At 32.1% G+C, this 22,656-nt stretch overlaps 3 protein-coding genes across 3 annotated transcripts; 2 read left to right on the top strand and 1 right to left on the bottom strand.

The window, feature by feature from the left end:
• Nucleotides 1-6,554: 6,554 nt before the first annotated feature.
• On the top strand, nt 6,555-7,400 carry LOC145580771 (uncharacterized; the record flags this gene model as incomplete). The annotated part of the gene is made up of 3 exons (XM_081637879.1): nt 6,555-6,632; nt 6,738-6,935; nt 7,166-7,400. Coding segments are annotated over 3 exons (477 nt in total), but the record flags the coding sequence as incomplete, so codon positions are not given.
• A 3,223-nt stretch (nt 7,401-10,623) lies between these two features.
• Nucleotides 10,624-10,950, top strand: LOC145580770 (uncharacterized). The gene has a single exon (XM_081637878.1). It carries the CDS (start codon nt 10,624-10,626, stop codon nt 10,948-10,950), a length of 327 nt encoding a protein of 108 aa, XP_081494004.1.
• Nucleotides 10,951-10,977: 27 nt separating this feature from the next.
• Nucleotides 10,978-21,838, bottom strand: LOC145581852 (electron transfer flavoprotein-ubiquinone oxidoreductase, mitochondrial-like). Its single transcript, XM_081638881.1, has 18 exons — nt 21,256-21,838; nt 20,517-20,593; nt 20,298-20,404; nt 18,390-18,471; nt 18,208-18,316; nt 17,335-17,381; nt 17,163-17,237; nt 16,557-16,673; nt 15,915-15,983; nt 15,720-15,812; nt 15,404-15,506; nt 14,672-14,796; nt 13,531-13,580; nt 13,351-13,417; nt 12,374-12,453; nt 11,609-11,737; nt 11,440-11,506; nt 10,978-11,291 (listed from the first exon to the last, which is right to left on the bottom strand). Exons 1-18 carry the CDS (start codon nt 21,659-21,661, stop codon nt 11,208-11,210), a joined length of 1,887 nt encoding a protein of 628 aa, XP_081495007.1. The 5' UTR covers nt 21,662-21,838; the 3' UTR covers nt 10,978-11,207.
• Between the last annotated feature and the right edge of the window lie 818 nt (nt 21,839-22,656).

The raw sequence follows: 22,656 nt of genomic DNA, 5'->3' as shown, positions 1-22,656 counted from the left end.
TTTAAAATAAAAGTTTAGCGCAATGCAGGAATGGGCGCGACTCTTTTCTCACAAAGTTAGTCTAGGATCCCATCTAACTTTCATTATAAAATAAAAATGTAAATACCAAAAGAGAAGAGGACATGTTGATCAAACAAGCCTCGGAAGGCCACGGGCTACCACCGTGTACCCTAACCCATAATTGTCAATACTCTAGAAGTGCACACTTTCAAAAGTTTTATTGCTCATCCATATTTCACTTTACGTGATTACAAATTTAATTAATAGCTGACTCATTCAAGTAGACCATACATAATAATCATACATCAATTCACTTTTAATCTTATTTAGGACAATGGTAATCACATCACAAATTGAACTTTAATTGCTTTAAATTCCAAATTATCCAAAATTGTTGAACATAGTCAACCCACCTAGCCATTTCAGCTTAATCCACTTTTACTCACCATACTAACAAGTCATGCTTGAGTAATAAATAAAATAATAATAACCTTGTGGAATAATTAATAAATTCATTCCACTTAAACCATTTAATTCCAATCCTTCAATAATCAAAATATGGTTAACAAACTAATCCAATAAAAATATGCTTGTATCAACATTCCATACAAACAATTAATCCAATATCATTCAAAATGCTTGCATCCATAATTCCATACAAACATAATCAATTCACCAAAACATGTCTTATAAATATAAGCACATGAATTAATTAAATGTATAACCAAATAATTTCCATCCAAGTGTTCTCTAAACATGAAACTAAGTTCTTTCCTTAATTTTGGTACCTAAACATGATACTACTTACAACGAAGTAGACATGTACGTACCTCGTATAAACAATCCTTTGTGCCACTTTTAATCACTTAAAAGTCTCCTAGGGAATAATCACTTCCTAGAAAACAACCAACAACAATAAATTAATATCCAAACTAATTCCAGCAATATAAATTTGGTTAAAACTCCTTAAAACTTCCTTTAAAACATGTTTTTATGCTTAATTAATCAATAGAAATCCAATAGGAACAAAAGCCCCAAATTAATTGATCATAAGAACCCTAAAATCCCAATTTAAATAAATTGAAACCCTAGGTTTTAAAATCACCAAATCTAAAAATTAAAACAACATTATATAATCTGAAAATATGAATTTAAACACCCAAAATATAATTTTTCATACTAATAAAACTAATTTCAAACAATTAAATAAAAAACCCAAAACAAAGTAATTAAGTACTAAGCAAAAGAAAACAAAGGAGGAGGAAGAAGAAGGGGTAGCCACGGCTGGGCCCGATGGTTGTCGGCGACGGCGTCAGGTGGCCGGCGGTGGTGAAGGAAGTAGGCGGCAGCAACTAGTGCGGGTGGAAGTGAGAACTTTCTCACGCGAAGGAGGAGGAAAAGAAAGGAAGAAAAAGAAAGAAAAAGAAAAGGAAAAAAAAAATAAAAGGAAAAATAAAATAAAGAAAATAAGACTAATCTTTTGTGTGGGAAAAATTTTAGGGATTTATGGGGTATTTATAGGAGATAGAGTTGTAGGGTAAGTAGGAATATTGGGCCTCATAAAAATAATGGGCCAATTAAGGAATAAATGGAATAAACTTTGTTTATATGGGCATAAATTATAAAATGATGGTTCATAAAAATTGTTTATCAACCCAAAAATAATTTGAAACTTTTGAAATTAAATTTCAAGAAAAATACAAATAAATATTATAAATAAAAGAAAATTTCATTTATAAAATATTTAAAAATACGGGGGATTACAGTTACTTATGACATTAATAATGATTTTTTTTTATTAAATCTTTAATTATAGTTAGGTATTCATTTTTGTAAGAATGGATAAGTAAATCCCTTATAGTCCTGCTATGTGGTGCTCTAAAATTTTTTGCAAATAAAAACTGTCAATATTGACTAGTCGCGTTAACTGACACGTGGCGCAGTCACTACTATATCTTCATTTAAAGTCTTAATTTGTCAAAATTAATGTTACAACCTTTGTAATGTTCATAAAAAAAATTTAGAACTTTATTTTAAAAAATTACCACATATTGACATGTGTTGTTTGATATTCATCTTTAGTATAGGTTTATTAATTTTTTGAAACATTGATAGTGTTTATTTAATTAAATTATTGATTATTTATAAAGACATTTAATAGTCTTTAATGTTGTATATGTATTATTAGATATTGGATAATAAAATAGTCTTTAATGTTGTATATATAACATTGTAACTATTGATTTGTTCATATAATTAAACATTTAACAATCTTTAATGTTGATTATTAAAAACATTTAATAGTGTTTTCCATATTTATAATAATTTGTTTGAATATGATATTTTCTGTGATTCTAATTAAATGATAGTTGACAAAACATTAAATACTTTACCGTTATTAATTGGGCCCTGTTTGGTAATTGGCTATTGGCTGTTGGCTGTTTTAGTTGGCTAGTTTGACTGGCTGTTTAAATTGGCTTTTGAGTTGCTTGTTTGACTAAAGTTGTAGTGTTTGGTAAACTGGCTTGTTGGGTTCTAGCTATTGTCAAACTACACAACACTAATTAGTAATTATTTTAACATTAATTATTGATTATAGATAATAATTTTTTAATAACTAATTATAATTTTATTTAATTAATTATTTTTTTTGACTCATAAATTAATTAATTATTGGTTATTATTTAACAATAATTGTATTAGTTATAAATTGATAATTATCAATAATAATATACTATAAATTAATTACTAATATTTTAAATACTAATTATTAAAAACTAATTATTAAACACTAATAATTAAATAATAATTATTAAACACTAATAATTTATGTTTCAAAAAAAATATTAATTATTAATTATTACTTCCTCCATTCTTTTTTACTTGACCCGCTTTGACTTTTACACTATTCACCACCCCTCCTTTGACCGTATTTTTTGAACAGTATGTAAGGAAAAATATATTCATGTAGGATATTTTTGAATTCGTCTCAATAAGTACTATCATAATATATAACTTTTATAATTTTTACTTATGGAGAATTAAAGTTATTAATCGTTAAAGTTTTACATTGGCAAGCGTGATAAAAGAAACAGGTCAAGTAAAAAAAAAAGAGGTAGTAATTATTAACTATTAATTATTATTAACTATTAACTACTAATTATTAATTAATAATTATTGATTATTAATTATTAATTAATTATTAATTATTAATCACTAATTATTGATTATTAATTATTAATTACTAATTACTAATTATCATTTATTATGACTAATTATTATTAATCAACAGTTAATTATGTCAACAAGCCAAAACCCATAAGCCAAAAGCTGCTCCAACTAGGTTTTGGCTTAAAAACCAGTTATTCAGCTAGTTAAAAAAGTCAATAACCAAACATGTTTTTTGTCTGTTTGACCAATTTGAAGAAGCCAAAAGCTAAAAGCTAAAAGCCAGCTAAAAAGCTAGTTTTCAAACACCCCCTTTTTCTCTTAAGAGTATATATTTCGTGACACACAGGGCTTGAATAGTGCCATATTGTTAAGAGCTGCATTTGGTCGAAGGCAAATTAAAAGGTTTGTTTAAAGTAATAATAACTTTGCCAAATGCAAATTAAAAGGTTTGTTTAAAGTAATAATAACTTTACATAAAATATACAGTATTTAGTTTGTTAATTTTATAATTTTTTAATTTGTAGAGCAATGGCGGCTTTAAAAAGTCTAGCATACTTGGTAGCTTTGTTGTTATTCTAATTAATCATGGAGCAAAAGGTCATCCTTTGGCTAGAAAAGAGCTTGATTATGAAAAGCAGTTTAAACTACTCAGAAAACTAGCGCAAAAATAATTAAGGTATGTTATTATTTATTTTATCTTTATTTTGTTAAAAAAAAAAACCTAACAATTATTTATAAGTTTCATTTAATATAATTATTAATTACATGCTTAAACCATTAGGTAGCCAAAATAATAAAATTAATGTTTTAAAATCACAAAAAAAAAAAATTTAAATTAATGTTTTGTTATAAGGCAAAAGCTAACGTCCCGGAGGCGTTGGATAAGCTAGTTAAAAGTAAAAAGATTAAATTAAATTCAATATTAATTACACCGATCGACGCGTGATTTTGTCATACTTTTCCAAATTATACCATTTTAGGTAATATTTTAAATGTTTATCCAAAGCCCCGGGGGCGTTCGGTAGCAAGATCCTTGTTATAATTAATGTTTTAAAATCCCTCCGTCCCCTTTTGTTAGTCACTTAATTTTAAAGGAATTAGGGAATCCTACGCGTGCAATGCGCGCAACACAGCTAGCTATCGTAGAGGAGTTATAAATTCGAATCTCAAAGTTTACGTACTTTGAGTTGCTGTTGAATTATACTTGTCTTAGGTCGATCAATAAGAGATTATATCTTAATTTATTTAATTGTAGAAACATGTTTTGTGTTATGATTATTTATTTTGAAAATGATCATCTATATTATAACTCGCCAATATACGTATTACTATATAAAAAGGCAATCAAAGTTATTGCATCATTCTATAACTACAATAGGAGTGTTATGGAGAGGACAAAACCCTCGTTGAACACCCTGGCACAAAGGCTAGGTGAATTAGTATATTTCCCTGCAATTAGATAGTCTTTGGACCATATAATGGAGGAGATAGCATTTATGAGCTACGAGTATTTAACTGATGATGTATGAGTACATCTTAACTCTTTCCTATAATCATAAACTATAAGCTTTTCCTAGGATAAAAATCGAGACAATGACACAGTAACTAAAGCAAAATACATCTTCAAATAGCCTCTTAATCAAAAGTATAAGACTATAGTACCTCATATGTGAGACATAACTGCTACATTCCGTAGAAGACTCATCAAAATAGTTGCTTTGTTTAATAATTCCCCTATAAACACAACTAAAAGAGATTACATCAAAAGTATTACCTTTTTTTTTTTTTTTTTTTTTTTTTTTTTTTTTTTATCATTTTAATGGTATCCAAGCAATTACACTCCACCACTACGAAGGTACCACTATTGCATTCATCCGTCAACTCCACCAATCTTGAGTTGTCCCCAACTCTAACCGAATACGGGCGTCTCCGAATAGCATGCTTATTCACCTCTTCGTATAACATAAACAAATAGATTGCACAAACTTTACATTTCCTTTAGTATAAAAAAATAACCAGCGGGGTCATCATCCTTATAGAATTATCGCGGCGGTGGGTGGTGACCGGGGGTACCAGAATGGAAACTGACATGTTAACAGTAATTTCCAGCAACTAGAAAAGGAGTTCGTGAGAAAAGAGGAAATTGAGAAATGAGGAGTTTTGGCCTTTTCGGTGGAACGATAAGAAGGAAGATAAACAAAAGAAATAGAGGACAAAAATACGAAAGGTTAAATACTTAAATGCATCAAAATTAATTTTAATTGGGGGTAAATATGTCAATTAACTTTTTTAAGGGTATAATAGTCTTCACACTATTCATAAGAGTATTCTCCCACTTTTTATAAGGTAGGGAAATCACAGGAATTAAGGTGGTGAATGTGAAGTAATAAAAATATATGGGAAAGAGAAATTCCCAACCAATAATTAAAGTAATAAAAGTGTATGGAAAAGAAACATTTTCAATTAAAAAAATAATTAAAATACATGGGAAAGAGAGATTGAGCGATTCAAGAGTGTAAAACATTAAATTAGTCAAAAATTGACATAATTTTTATGGCAAAAGTTAGGGTAAAATAGGAAGAGGATTTAATAAGGACAAAAAAAATAAGGGCATAAAAGTCTTTTTATGTATCTTAATCATTATGAAAATATACAATGTGATAAACATTTAAGGGCACCCAAAATGGCAAAAGTAATAAACAAAAGGGGACGGAAGGATCAATTATGAGAAACACTTAAAAGATTACACCCTTCTATTTTATTAATCTATACACTTCGTAATTGCGCTTACTGAGGTAAAGTTCAAGAATTAATCTAAGAGTTTGTCACCTACTACACTGTAATAATGCCTATTTGGGAATGCAAATTTGAAAACTTGTAAATTACAATTGCAAATATTTTAAAGAAACTATATATTATTACTACCAAATCCCACTTTTGGCTAATAATAATGATGTCATTAATGACCCTTAAATTAATCCTCTATTGAACCCAATTAATAACAAATTAAATTAAAAAAGGGAAAATAATTTTTTTTAACCTAAGCCAATCTAAATTTCTCTCTCCTGCTTTTTCTTTGACATATGATCTTCAACTTTACCATCAAGCTGAAGAACACTCCTTCTCCCTGTATATTCCTAGGTCCATGACTTCCCTTCAACCCATACTTGTGTTTCTAGCTTACTGAACTTGACCCCCCTAAACAGAGGCGTTTTCCTATACAAATGTAACTCATATCAAATTACATATTATCCTTAGTTACTACCTTAATTGAAAGAATAATACAAATTAATAGCCCTATTTAATCAACCAAAATCAAAAGTCATAAACACTGAAATGCAAAAACCCTAGATATACAATTTACAAGTTAGATCTAACAAACTAAATATAGAGACATATATGACTGTGTAGATTTTTATAAGCAACCTGCTTTCGATCATCCACTATTGGCAAAACCACACGTTTCATCCTGAGGTTCAAGTATCCATATTGGCAAGATAAATATCGAAGTAGTATTTATTTCCTTACATTTGTCTTAATTATGTTTACATTAATTTTAGATGAAGCCATCTAGTTTCGCTTTTGAAGATAAGTCAACTCTTTCCCAAGTAAGAGAGGTACTTACCAATGTAAAGTCAAGAGGTGAAGGTTGCCCAAAAGGAACTGTTCCTATCAAAAGAGTGAGCAAAGATGATTTTATCAAGATGAAACGATTTACAGAAGAATATACGTCAAGAATCAAAAGTAATAGTTTTGAAAATCATGTAAGTGTTTTTAATTTAGTAAAATTTGCATACGAAATGCTAGCTTTAAGAGATATTGTTATATACACGAGTGCATGAAACACCTAATAAAGGTTTTTTTTTTTTTTTTTTTTTTTTTTTTTGGATGAGTATTATTGTTTGCTAAATCATCAAGTCAGGAGCGAACTAACCATGGATTAGTTATGTTAGGTGCAGCGTGAACTTAGTTGTGTTAAAATAAAATCGCAATTTTAATGAATGCAAACTTGTTACATGATTATTTGTTATTTTTTCAGTTTGCAGTTGTTCAAACATCTCCAAATCCAAGTACAAAGATTTATAATGGAGCAAACGCTATATTAAGTTATCATGACCCTATAGTTAGCGATTCTCAATATTCTTCAGGTGAAATGACAATTATGAATGGAGATGACACCATAAAAGTAGGATAGACGGTAAGTCTTGAACCAAAATTTTATGCATATTATTTTGGTTATTATATTATATAGTACTTCACTAGCCTCATTGTTAATTTTCAGAGATTATAATTTGTCTTAGTAGTATTTTTTTTTATGAGGTTATAAATTTTAACTTTTTACATTTTTTTTTTTTAAAAAATTTCCACGAAAAATGTATCTTTATCGTATTTTCATTTGTTGAATAGAATTCATTTCATTATGTAAATGTTAAAATGTCATCTTTTATAATTTTATTCAAAGCACAGCTAAAAATGTTCATCAACAAAGATGCGTCTTTGTAAACATACAAAATAAATGGGACAAATAAAAAAGGATGATTATTTAATATATGAACACATCCTTTTATTCACTACAATGAAAATTTTCTATAAAATTTAATTTTCCCTTTATATCAATTGAAATTTGAAACCAAGTATTTTTCTATAAACCCTTTATTGTGTTTGCTTGGCTAATAATAAATGTCATGATTAGTAATCAAGAAATATCTATACTAATATATTAAAAGGCGTTATTAAGAACGTCTCTATGTCATGTAGATCACGCGTTGAACACCCAACCTCTTATAAGAAGGATGATTATTTAACCATCTAAGCAAATTATCAACTATGTTATAATCATGAAAATAAATGTATATAATTGATTATCACAAGGTCAAATTTAAAAAAATAAAAATAAAAAATTATAAATATCAAATATATATAATCACAAGTAATAATTAAAGTAGCAACCCGGTGCAACGCCCGGGCTACACACTAGTGGTTTAATGATGCAGTGCAACAATATTAAATACTTCGTAATACTCCCTCCGTTCTTAAAGCTTCGACCTTTTTGGGTTGATTTTGCGGTAATTAAGAAAGTTAAATAAAAAGAAATAAAAACATATTAGAAAGATAAATTTACATGGGGTTTGTAAAAAAATAGAGAGATAAAGTATTAAAAATACATGAAACAACAAAATTTTATATGGGGAAGCTGATTTTGCACAAATATTGTTGTAAATTGGTGGGTATTTTAATACAAATGAATCGATCATTTTAGGACTAAAATTAGGCCAAAAGAGTTAAAGTTTTGGAGACGGAGGGAGGAGATAAATAATATTATTCTACTACGGAGTACTAAATTGAATGAGAAACACTTGTATACGACCATAAAATCAATCACTTTTGTGGATCACTGCAACCATGTCATCATCCCATCTCATTTTCTCTCTCCCCTTGGCCAACCCATCTACAAGGTGGTATTGTGATGGGAAGAAGGTCTTATTTTAAAATTTCTAAAGTTTGAATCAACGAAGGATTAAGGTTATGATTAGATTAAGTTTGAATTAACGAAGGATTAAGGTTGTGATTAGATTTGTAAGGTTTGATTAAATTTAGCCCAACCCACCAACAAGGTTTTAATATATCAATATACAACGCAAATTAGAACTACCAAAAATGACGGATAAGTAGGTAATAATCATGATTTGAGGATAAGGCAAAATAGAAAATAGATATGAAAAAAAAGAAAAGAAAAAAAAGACTGTGTTCAATAAAGTAGAGCTACTAATTCCTTTGTACTTGTATCTTATTTTTTATGAAGTGTTTATACGTAGTTTTTGATAAATTTGTTACCTTCTGCTTGATAAACACTTTTTCCCCATGAATAGGTTAATCCAACAATAAACAAAGACAATCGCACTCGAATGTTTCAGTATTTCAATGTAAGTATACGATAATTATCTCTTTCTATCTTAATTAACACGAAGTATACTTTTTCATTCACTTTTAGTTGCAACACTTTGACTTCTACACTTCTTAAAGCATATTTTCAACCCTTTATATCTCTTATAATAGTCAAGTAAAAATTAGATATTGTGAAAGATGAGAGGAATAATACTAAGATCGATTATAATTTGCTCAATATATAAATCAATAATTAATAAAGGCTATTTAAATGTAAATAGTTAAATACTGTGAATTTTCAAGTGTTGCAACTAAAAATAAATGGTAGAAGTACTTCTTTAAATTTTAATGTATAGTACTATTGCTTACTGTTAAAAGACCAACTCCGTAAAAAAAAAAAAAGCTTAACTAATGGTAGAACACTAGAATTGGTTATTATATATATCATACTCCTTTATATGAGTCATTTGGGTTTGCGATGTGTATGCAACATCAATCTCCTCATACACAAATCTAAATTTCCATTTGAAAAGAACGGTTGATGAGATTTGAATCCGTATCCTTCTTGGAATGTTGGTTCCTGATACCATGTTCTAAAACCAAAACTATTGGTTGAAAATTTGAAGCCCAAGATTGGTTTTTATATTTTATTGCTTAAAGTGAGATAATAAGAGAATCATATCATAAACTTAAATGAGGAATACTCATTAAAACAAAAAAAAAAAAAGACCCATTTTAACTGACACATTTACCAACAAGAAATTTTGATTTATAAAAGCACTAATTATTAACAAGTATAAATTATAATAACTTGATACTTGGAAATTATACATTGAGGCGATTTTAACAGGTACCTACTATATGACTATATTTAATTTTATAATGCATAAATGATGGTTAAAGTGATGTATATGGACACTGTAAAATTCAAACGGAAGCATTTAAAATGGAGGGAGTGTGATGCAACGTGTTTTACACTAGTACCTCACTAATAAGCATGTATGCATGCAAAAAATGCATTGTAACAAACTATGAATGATGCATTGTAAATTTGTACTCAGAATACCATGATATAATTACATTATTTTTGTTATTTTTTATAGGCCGGTCAATCACATTGTTTCAATATGTTATGCCCTGGATTTGTTAATGTTAACCATGAATTTCCTGTTGACGCCGTGCTTGAACCAATGTCAAAAAGAGGAGTCATACGTACTCGGTACTTCAGTATATTTAAGGTAAATACTGAACTGTGTTTTTTTAGTTATGCATCAATAATCTATTAAAGTTCTTTTTTTTCTTCCTATAGTTGTTGGTTTTTAAATACTGCCCCATTACTAAAATAGAACATGATGATTATGTAGAAGGGTAGGAAAAAAAAAGGATGAAATAGTTAATTATTGAAGATCGTCCTTTTAGAAAATTTTATCATTTGAACATAATCTTTATATCTTGCATACATGGTCAATTATGGACTAAAATAATATATACTTGGTATGTTTAATGTGTCAATGTGTGATTACAAAGGATCCGAAAGATGGAAATTGGTGGCTTATAACAGGGTAAATGAAAACCGTACAAGGGTTTTGGCCAGGAAAGATATTCAATGGATTGGCAAATTCAGCAACATTTGTTTCATTTGGTGGCGAAGCATATGGCCCTGTCGATCAACCTTTACCACCTATGGGAACTGGTTACCACGGTATCGCAGATTTATTATATGCCGCTCTTATTCATGAAATTACAGTTTTGGATGAAAATTTAAAGGAAGATTATGACCCAAAAGAAACTGAGACGTATAGTGATGATCAGCATTATAAAGTCATTGATTATGGATGGACTAATAAATATGGACGCTTGATCTTCTACGGTGGTACTACTCCACAAATTTGATGTAGATAGTACTACTACTTCTGTTGATAATCATTAATAAACAATTTCACTATCTTTCTAAGAAATTTCATATCAAGTGTTTGCTAAGATTACAGGTTTTTAAAAGAGTTTTGGACCACAAAAATAAACGAATCAAAGACAAACCTAGCAACTGTTACAATATCAAATTATATACTACTAAACATTAAGATTATTACTTACATCAATGGATATTCTTCTTGTTCATATAGACTGTTACAATTGAGAACTACGGTATCCTACATTACAGAATATCCCGGGCCGCCACCCCCTTCTGGGACTGTCCACTCGATGTTTTGCTTTGGGTCTTTGATATCACATGCCTGAAGAATTAGCAGCAAAATAGAAACATTAACCTATACTAATCTAGATTTTCCAAGTTCTACTTCCACACTTATACTTAATCATAAGTCAGAATTCTTCTCGAAGTAAATTCACATTGGAAAAGAAAAACTGTCAAAATATATTTACCTTGCAGTGGAGACAATTTTGGGCATTAATTTGCAGCTTCATGTCGCTGCTATCATCAGGAAGATACCTAAAAGTCATGCAATATAAGACCATCAGAACTAATCAAAGGAGAATCACCACAAGTTAAGCAATACTGAATAGGACAGCTAAGAAAACATCAAGAACTCACTCGTATACACGTGCTGGGCAATATTGTGATTCAGGACCAGCGAATTTCGGGAAATTCACCTGTTGAGGGATCAACGGATCCTTCAAACGAAGATGAGCAGGTTGATCATGGTCGTGATTTGTGTTGCTCCTAGAAAAACATAAATAAGAAAATTTTCAAGAGTATTGAACATGAGGAAAAATACATCATTAGAATCAATCTTTTAGATTAGTTCAACAGATAAAAAGAAAATCACACAGTAGTTTCATCAACAGTTAGATAACCTTTGCAGTTTCCTACAGATATTCTCGAACATAGTAAAATTTTCATGAATATAGCAAGTGTCATATTCAAGTGTGCATTGAGTTATAAGGTTATCATTTAATAATTAGCCATTCAGTGACATGTTTCAAAAACTAGCTCTCATATATTCTTTTCAAGATGTGTCTATTTTGATTTCTCATTTGTTTTAGACAACCAAGGTCTTACATTAGCTTCCTTTATGAGGACTGATAGAGTCAGCACTCAGCAGCCCGAGGGGTGGGGTCAAACCTTATAATCATTCTCTAATATTTGGGATGTGATCCAACTGACCCACATTACATTCCCCGGTCTATATTATGTCATTATGAAGAACTGAGTTCAAGCAGAGAATAAAGCAGTCGCTAGTGACAGCTCCATTAAGCGGCAGCATTGCAGCAATAATAGTTGAACCATAATTGCACTTTGGAAATTTATAAGGCAAAAAAGATAACAAGGATAAATGGCTAAAGCAGCTATAATTACCTGTAAAGTGAAGTTGGCATGTCAAAGGAGATTACTCCATCAGGTTTAGGATAATGAATAGGAGAATGCAAGTTAGCCACCTACATGTTGGAGAAAAATAAAATATTTCAGTGAAATCTAAGCACAAAAATGAAAAGGCGGGGAAGACATTAATTAAGCCTCATACTAAGTCGCCTGCAACTTTTCTAGGATGTGGTACATCCATCAATTTATGAATCAGTTCTCAAAAAAAAAAAAAAAAAATTTATGAATCAGATGGAGAAGAAGAAGAAGAAGGAAACCTTTTGTGCAGAGAGCTAATAAAAGCACAAAGATAGGAAAGCAAATCAGTAATCAGCTAATTGTTGGTCTATTTATTATTTATCATTATATGCAGCGACTATTCTCATAGGTATATCCGTATATATACAGATAGATTATTGTGTTGCCCCTGTTTCCAAGGTGAATTGTGAGTTCAACATAACCAATCACTATCTTTGTTTTATTTGACACAAAACACTGTCTTTGTTTGTTTCTGCAGGTAAAGGAAGCTTGGAAGTCACAACTCACAAAAATCAAACACAATAATTTTGTCTTCAAGATAAACAGATTTATGCAAAAAAAAAAGAAAAAAAGAAAAAAAAGGTGTGGTATCAGGTGATAACCTTAGCAAGACAAAGACTTCTTTCAAAGAGAATCAATAACAACAGTAATAAGTTGTTAGGACAATATCCACACTAGTTTCAGATATTAATACCATCTCTCCTAAAATGTTTCCCTTTCGATTTTCACGAATATTGAGGAGTTTAAACAATTAATTATTAACCAATAGTGTATGTATATAGTGGGAAAAGGAAACTTGATTGGATCAATAGTAATTTAAAAAGAACAATCAAACAGGACAAATGATAATAAAAAATCAAAAATGTTATTGGGTGGAGAGACTTAATAGCAACAACATATGGGAGATAGAAGTCTTAGAGTAAGGAGCTACTTACATTTGTTGCTTCATGATCGGGCTTTCCATGCTTCAGAGTCCAAGGTGACCTTCCTCTAAGTATGTAACTGCCATAGATATATGAAAATGTCAATCCTCAGATTGCAAGAGGAAAGCCGGAAGTATAGGGCAATGTTAAAGGTTAAACTACAAATGATTTTCGACAGAGGTAAGGCATTACTGTTCTATGGCACTCATTGTCAAACCAGGGACAAGCCCATAATCAAAAGCCTGCAAAAAATGAATGGCCATCAGATTATTGAGATATACAGAAAATAATGCCAAATATGCGGTAACAATCTAATCTTCCAACTCCAACACAGTTTACAATTTGCAAGATGTATCCTATCCTTATGTCAATCAGCAAAAATACACACGCGAAGGAAAGATTTTACAAGTACCTCGAGGATATATGTACACACTACAATTTTGGCCAAATTTTGGGGTACCTTATTAACTATCTCAAAGTAGAACCCTCGACAACAAGGATGCATAAATATCAGAGATAAATACAGATCAAGTCTTTAAATGCTAGGCAGGGCAAGTTCAATAATCATTATCATATACCCAAAATAAGTCAGAGAAAATACCTTTCATAGGTCCAATACTAAGACATGCAAACTCAATATATAGGATGGATATAGCAGTATAGTATATATAATCCTTAACAACGGGGGTAAAAGAAAAGTTGTTTGGTTGGAGTTTATTTTTCTAGGAAATACAAATTCCTAGGAAATAGGCATATGGGGTTGTGTTTGGTTGGAGGAAAATGAGCAAAAGCATAGGAATTAGAAATTCCAAGGGAAATGCAAATTTCCTCAAGACATGGGAAATTTCTCACCAAGTCCCCCCCTTGGTGATTGGAAATTCCTAGGAAATATAATTTCCTATAGTGCTAACCAAACAATTTAGCTTAATTCCTAGGAAATTGATAAGGGAAAAATTTCCCATGAAATATGAATTCCTATGGGAAGTTACTTCCCACGTGAACCAAACGGTACCTAAAAATACTTCTCATTGGAAAATCTTACAATTATTTAGTTTCCATTACGTCAACTTTATACACATAACCTGCTTGTAAGGTGAACAAGACATATATATGTTATGAGTATCCTTTTAATGGTTTAGTGAATTTAGACAATGAGTACCCCAAATGATCAGAATACAGAATCAGAAAAGCTCTGCTCTGCAACATAAAGGAGATTAGGAAACCCTCCAAATATGAGCGAAAAGACTAAGATACCTAGATAAGATAGTTCAAAGCCTAATGTTATCTTTATGGAAAGCAAAAATCAAATTAATGAGAGTATGTGTTAACTAACAGGCCGGTAGTTTCTTGCTTTGTAAAGTTCTTCCCATATCCAAGAAGTTTGTAACTTGTCCCAATACACTTCCATCATCAAGCCCTCATGCAGGAGACCAAAAGCAGATTCTGCTGCTAGCATCCCTTTGATAAATCATTAGAAAACAGTAAATCTTTATCAGTAATGAGCGAAATTATAAGATACTAAGTATAAGTTACTCAATTTGCAGAAAAAAGCATATCTAACTTAACAGCATCGTGTTTTAAAAAAATAAATTAAAACTTAAGGAAAAGGGTCTTAGCAATTAAAAAGATAAAATGTGCATATGAAGATATCTGCTAATCATACTGGCATAACACTTGCACCCTTCTCGAAATCTATAAGAAGCCACAAACAGCAACAATGCAAATACTATTCGGTTTCAAATCTTGGATATCACCACTCGATGATTTACCAACTAAAAGCAGGTTGACATTTCATAAATTTCATTCAGATGCATACAAGTATGGAACCTCTAAATTATACAGATAATTTTCATCCTGGGAACACATCATGAACAGGAATTTTTTTAAAAAACAAGAGTGAAAAGTAAATTCATTTGTGTGATACACTGACACATCCAGTAATGCCTACCACATACCAAAAAAAAAAAAAAAAAAAAAACTGTATAAAAATGAGTGGCTTATCATGTTATGGCAGATTGTGGCAACCTGTTTTGGTTTAGGTGAAAGTAAAGATTAAAAACACCACCTGATTTCATTGCCGTATGCGTTCCTTTGATTTTTGGTACGTTTAAAAAGCCAGCGGAGCATCCAATTATTGCACCTCCCGGAAAAACTGGATATGGAATAGACTGAAATTTGGATACCATCAATTCAAATTTCACATAACCAGCAGACAATTGAATTAATAAAATTGTGTATGCAAACACATGTGTGTTATGTGTGTATACATATTGCAAGTATAGTGTGGAATGTGGAGTCACTTGAGTAGTAGAGTGGCTTTAGCCATATGTGTAGGGGCTAGTGGCATCTACATAAAATGACTCCACAGCTAAAAACTGTACCTGAAAACCACCTTCATTCAGTGTGCGAGCACCATACTGGATAACGCTGCCACCTTCAAGCATTGGTTTGATTGCAGGATGGTGTTTAAGTTTCTACACAAAATAAGATAGAGGACACCTTAGAGTCTGAAAATCGAAAGCTGAATCGTATCTGTTTGAACTCAGAAAATTCTAATTTTGATAAGTCTAAGATACCTGAAATTCCTCATATGGGTTCAAGAAAGGATTCTGATAGTTCAGAGCAACAACAAGACCAACAGATACCTGCATCAAGCAGAGGCGATGAGTAACCAGTAGTTTCTGCAAATGCAAACACTCAGCCACTGGTTTGGTAGTACAGCTTAGTCAGACAGAAGGAAAAGCAAACAGCTAATTTAGGTTTTACAAGAGAAATCAGTTTGCAAACAATGTTTATCAAAAATCCACATATGAAACACAGTGGTATTGGGATCAATGATTATTGATTAATAGCTAGTTTGCTACAAGATCAGGCTGATATCGCCAAGATATTTTTTGACGAACATGTAACCAACCTCACAATAACTTCAAACCATGAGTAGCTTTCATTTAGGATTTCAATGTTCATAAGAAGATAGGGAAAGTAATTTATATCACTGCACTGCAGAATTTTTCTTCCTAGATAACATTTCACAAATTATACTGCTTCACTCTCAAAAAGGGAAAAGAAGATCATCAGAAAACAGTAGACACAAGACAAGAAAGACCAAACAGTTGCAACAAATACCCAAACCAAAATTCATATTAAAATGTCATTGTTCTTTATATATAGAAGTGTGTTTGCGCGTGCGATTATATGTCGACATTATAACTTCTCACCAAGTTATCTTTCATGTGGTAAATAAAGGAGCCTCCGTATGTATTGTAATCCAATGGCCAACCCAGTGTATGAAGCACAAAGCCAGGTTGATGTTTGCTGGCATCGATTTCCCACACCTATTAGATGAAACTTGTCAAAAATTAGAGACATCAAAAAAAAAAAAAAAAGAGAACAAGACATTACTTCCAAACAACAGGAATTATTTCTAATAATCACAAGGTTCCAAGCCAAGGACTATCTTCTACACCCAACTAAAATTGTAATATGAAACATCATATACCTTTACCGATGAAGGGCAATAGGATCCAAAAGTCCAAAACTCTGACTTCCTAAATTCCTTTCTAAGTTTCAATAAACTAAAATAACCTCATTTGAATATTTGATACCTATACGATTAATACGAAAATTGTTTCTCAAACCAATAAGACTACAAGCAGAAAATAGGCTACCTAGACAATAGCTTAGAAAATCTTTTATCCTTCTTAAGGAATCCTACTAGGGTAGTTCAAGAATGAAAAGTTCAGACATATACACTGATAAAACTAAGCTTATCAAGTTAAAATACTCCCTAGACAGAATTCATGCACCAGAAATTTGCATGTTACCTCTTTAATCCCCAGAGCATAAGTCTGATGTTGAGCCTTCCCCTTCTGTCTCAACTTGTACTCTTTTATTATTTTCTATAAGAAAAAGGAGAAAATTAGAAGATGGTGACACTTAGTTGACATATAGCAGCAAGATTGTAATCATTGTATACACAACATTCTGTTAACAAACCTCTGATAGTGAACCTCGACAACCCTCTGAAAGAAGGGTAACCCGCCCTGCAAGCAACTCACACAAGAATATTTCAAAAAGCTACTTTTGGTGAAGTTATATCTTCAGAGAGTAGCAGAGATCAGTAAGAAAATTTATGGAAGTTCAAGGCCCTTCAAGCTAAATTGATTGGAGATAACAAAAATAAAGAGAACGTCATTTTTGAATGAACTAATTGGTAGATTGATACATATCAGCACCATAATCATTTACTATACCAACAAGGCATCTTAAATCTAAGTGACATTGGCAATTTGGCATACAAAGCCAATGTCAAAACTTGGCAGTCAGCACACAACAGTCTGTTATCTGTTTCTAGTTTGTAGCTTGGTCGAATGAACTTACAGGGCCAAAATAACACCCTAAACTGCAGGACTCACCTTATATCGTATGCTCCTCAACAGTGCCTAAATAGCTAAGACACAATGATAGATGACAAAAAGTACTTGTATTAAACAAAAACTTTTCCCACATAGTTCGGTCCTTACAACAACATTACTCCAATGCTTCTAACAAGCTTCAGCACTCTACAGGGTGGGTGTATGGTGGGTTACCAGACATTTGCAGCCTAACCCATGCAATCCACAAGAAAAGCTGTTCTAGTTGACCCTTAGATCGAAAAATGTGATGATGGTCTCCTAATTCACAATAAATAAGAAACGCAGGAAATTTTATGGGCTATTTTCTGTAAGCCCGTTATAATCTGGAAGTCAAAGAATTATTAATTCCATTATAACAATTCACCGGGATACATCAAAATTTGGGCAACTAATAATGTTGTACAATCTGGAGGTGCATTTTAAAATAGGGATGACAGTTTCAGAAAACACATGCCTTTCAATTCTACACCACGCTGAAAGTTGTCTTTCCTTGATCCATCCTTTGCAATCCCCATATCATTTGTTGCTATACCAGCAACTTCGTGATTGTCATTGTACAATATCTGTCTATTTACAGAACTCATTAGCATGGTGCTGAAGGTATGACTTAATCAATTTATTCTAATCATAAAATACCTCACTGGCAGCAAAGCCAGGATATATTTCAACCCCTAATTCCTCAGCTTTCATTGCCATCCAGCGTACTAATTGACTTAAGCTGCATAAAAAAAGGATTTCTAGTTACTACAGACTCAATGAGGACAAATCCCCATGACAACCAATGCAAAGGACAGCTGCAATTTATAAAGGATGCAAATCATACAAAATTCTTGAAAAATAGAAGCAAAATTGCTAATCAGAACGACAGGAAACCAATGTACCAAACTAACAGAAAGCAGTTCAAAAGGCTACACAGACAACATCAATATACAAGGGTTCGCGCCATAACCCCCCCCCCCCCCCCCCCCCCCCCCCCCCGCGGGCGGTTAGCACTCCATCTCACAAAAGCCCAGCCACTGTCAGAGACCATAACCATCAGTAGACGGTCAAGCCCCTGTAATGACACTGGCAACAATAATTGTGTGTTGAATCTTTAGCAAGCTCAACAGAGACCAAACCCTTAGAGCCAAGAGATGATGTAATTTTTTCCATATTGTTCTCATTTGCTGACATTCCAACTCTTATTTACACTTGATTCACCACATGTTTACAGCCACAAGCTAGACCACTGAAGCAGTGTGTTAAAACAAAATCCTATCTCAGCCTCTAAGAAAATCTCCTCCATCAACCAGAAATCAGGAAACTGGAGCTTTTCCAATCTTTTGGACCAAAATGAAAACAACTTACTTAAGGTTCGTTCGGCATCATTGTGGTTTTCAGCTTTTTTGTTTTTTCTTTTTTTGTTTTTTTTTTTTTTTTTTTGTTTTTTCGTTTTTTCGTTTATTTTATTTTATTTTATTTTATTTAATTTTTTTTTATTTTGAAAGTCATATGATATGTTTCATAAAGAAAATAAAATATTCATCAAATTTTTTAAAATCGTCAGTATTTTGATTTTGAAAGCTGACAACAAAAAAGTGGTTTCTTTTTTTGTTATTAGTCTTCAAAAAAAAAGAAAAATAAAAAGCAAAAAACAAAGATGAACGAGCCCTTAATGTTGGAAAGCAGCCTCTCGGGAATCCTTTCCGATAAAGCGTGTGTGCCGCTAGTGCTCTATTGTGGAAAGGGTAGAATGCTATTATAGAATCCAATGTATCATGATACTTTCTGTTTTGTCCGTCCCAGCTTTGGTGTCTGGTCTGATGATTGTACAGCCAATAGAGCAGTATCAATAGAAACAGTAGCAGCATTAGAGTTTTAGGATTGCTTGGGCCGAGTCTTCTATGACTACTACGACATAGAACTCCCAATCCAAAATTCGGACCAAGAGTCCTATATCGAGCCTGGAAGTCTTCGATTGAAGGGCTTTCTTCGATAAGTGATGGTCCAGATATTGAACGACTTGCTGCTGCTTTTGCGTATAAGACATTTCCACCCAAAGATCATCAAAAAGTTATTGGAGCCATCCTCCCAGGGTTCCCTTCCTTTAATTTGAAAAAAACCCCACTATCATGACTCATGATACTAATAAAACCTTTCACTCACTTCGAAACCAAGACCTATAGTAAGTACTTATTACCAACAGATCCCCTTTCCTTCCTCCTTCCATAAAGATAGTAGCTTCTTGTTAGTATATGAACTAGGTTCTTCTCTTTGAAGAAACTAGCCAGACTATGTAGATAGTAAAACCAGGTCCACTAGGAGTATTCATTAACTGACTGCCTAACGGATTTTGTGGGAGAAGGGCTTTCTGACAGAGTTATACACTTATACCCCCTTTTATCACTAACAAATGACTTTGAAAAGTTCAATTCCATGAAAAATTGCAGATAACATGCAAAGAGGGATGTAACATTCCCCTGTATTAGCATAACATGGATATAAGCTAAACATAGTTGCAAACACATGCCAAGATTATAGACATTAAATCATTTAAAAAATCACCTTATAATATAGTTTCCTTTGTTGTCAAATGGACTTGGGAGTGACAATGCACGATCCCTTGTAAGAAACCAAAACTTATCAGATGAAACGGGAGTATCGATAGGTGCCTATAAACATAAAAGGATAGAACAAATTAGCTTCTCTATTGACAATACGCATGGTTGTGGCTTGTATAATCGAGACACAAAAGGTTGATATTCAAAGTAATTACAAACACACCTGTTCCTGTTTCCATTCTGGAATGAGTTCATCCAATGCTCGTGGCTCAAAGACATTTCCAGATAATATATGTGCTCCTAGAGACAACCAGATATTATAACATAGTGAGTACGATACTCTCTAGTCAACCAGATGCTAGTAAGTAATTACATGAAGGGAGGGAAAAGGGACTAACATAGTTGGAAAGACAACATGAAAATTTCTTGTGTATGCCTGAATCCGAAAGAACAATTAAGACTTATTGATTACCATACAGGTTCACATCGAAAAATTAAGAGCTAATTGCTTCTGCAACAAATAGCAGTGTCAATGCCAGGGAGTCTTTAGGATATTGCAACGCGATTGTAGAATTCAACTATGCAAACATTCACTAATGGTAAATCAGGTAGACCTTATGTTCTAGTCAAAGTCAATTTTCACATTGGACCCTCAACTCCCATCCATCATCAATATTTTTCAAAGTGTAGACGTCAACTAGTTTAGTTAAAAAGTTCCACAAGGTGGTACTTATCCACATACATTACAATCCTTTGGGGCTCTCTATACATGTTCGTAGCAAAAGGCACGAATACCTCATTCTCAAATTTAAAGATAATTGCTTTAATTCAAACAACACAAACACCAACAAAACATAATGATATAGTACATATGCATAATCATATTATAAAATTACCAAATTAATCAGAATCTATAAAATAAACAAACAAAAAAACACAATGCAATCAGAATATAAGCATACCAACTTCAGCCCCTTTTTCAACAACACAAACTGACAAATCAACATCCTTCTCCTTACAAAGTTGCTTCAATCTTATAGCAGCAGATAACCCAGCAGGCCCAGCTCCCACTATAACGACGTCGTATTCCATTGATTCTCGTCTCGAACCACTGCAAAACCTCCTCTTTGACCCAACAAAACTGAAATTTCTCAAAAACCCACCTTCAATTCGACATGATTTTTCAAAATTACCGCGAATTAATGAGTACCCTGATGAAAAAAATCGAACTTGGGAACACCCAGATGATGAAAAATCAAATTGGGGGCAAAATTGATGAGATAATATTGAGGGATTGAAGAAATTTGGTGGGTTGTATTGGCGAATTTTGAGAAGATCCCATCTTTTGCGGGATAAAATTCTGAGCATCTTTTATTTATTTTTTTCAAAATTTGAGATAGAGTAAGGTAAAGAAAGGATTGTTGAGAAGAAGGTGATGATGATTGAGTATTGGAATAAAACAGTGGGAGTTGAAGTCGAATTGCACAATTTACACTTGTAATCAGGGGAACAAACAACAAAGTAACGAGGTTACAACTCAAAGTGGTTATGTGAATTGTGAATGTACTCCGTACTAGGAACAATGAAGTGGAGCTTACGTGGAAGAGAAACCAGATTTTGTTGAAGAATATACTCGTAAATAGGTAAGATAACAACCCATCCTGTATGTGATCGGCCATACCGTGTGACCACTTACAAAATAAAAAAAGTAACCTTTATTACACTAACCAAGTAACCCCAAAATACTGATCGAGTAATCCCTATAGCACTAATCGAGTAACCCTATAGCACTGACGAAGTTCCCTTTTAACACTAACCAAGTAACCCTTATTACACTAACGAAACAACCCTTATAATGACTGGTCACACCGTATGACCAGCCACATATAAGAATACAATAGGTGGTCCCTGCAGGCGCCGCTACCAAGCACCGTACCGTCTCTCCAAAACGACACCTATTTGTAAATAAAACGCAGAGGTATTTTGGATGCTTTGATTAATAAAAAGGCGAAAAGAACATATACTATGAAACAAAAGAACATGGGTGTTTAAAAGAACATACCTCTAGTTTATAAAGAACGCGAAAAAGTAAGTCAGTTTTTTAAGAGGGCAAGAAGTAAAAAGTAAATTATTTTTTACTGATACAATACTTTCTCTAGAAATTTACCAAAACAATACTTTCTCTCTCTATAATTTTTCTCTTTCTAAAAGTTTTCTCTCTCAAGAAGTGAAAAAAAAAATTCCAAAAAAACCAGTTGAACTTCAAACCTCAAATCCCTGAGCAATTTTTGAAGAAATTTGTACTTCTAAATCTAAAATTCTTGAATATGGCGGACAAAAACATGTAAGTATAATTTTCGACA

The sequence above is a fragment of the Chenopodium album genome, chromosome 15, assembly GCF_948465745.1.
Source record: "Chenopodium album chromosome 15, dcCheAlbu1.1, whole genome shotgun sequence".
Classification (NCBI taxonomy): domain Eukaryota; kingdom Viridiplantae; phylum Streptophyta; class Magnoliopsida; order Caryophyllales; family Amaranthaceae; genus Chenopodium; species Chenopodium album.
Note: the sequence above shows the minus strand (reverse complement) of the source record. Positions and strands in the feature narration are given on the sequence as shown.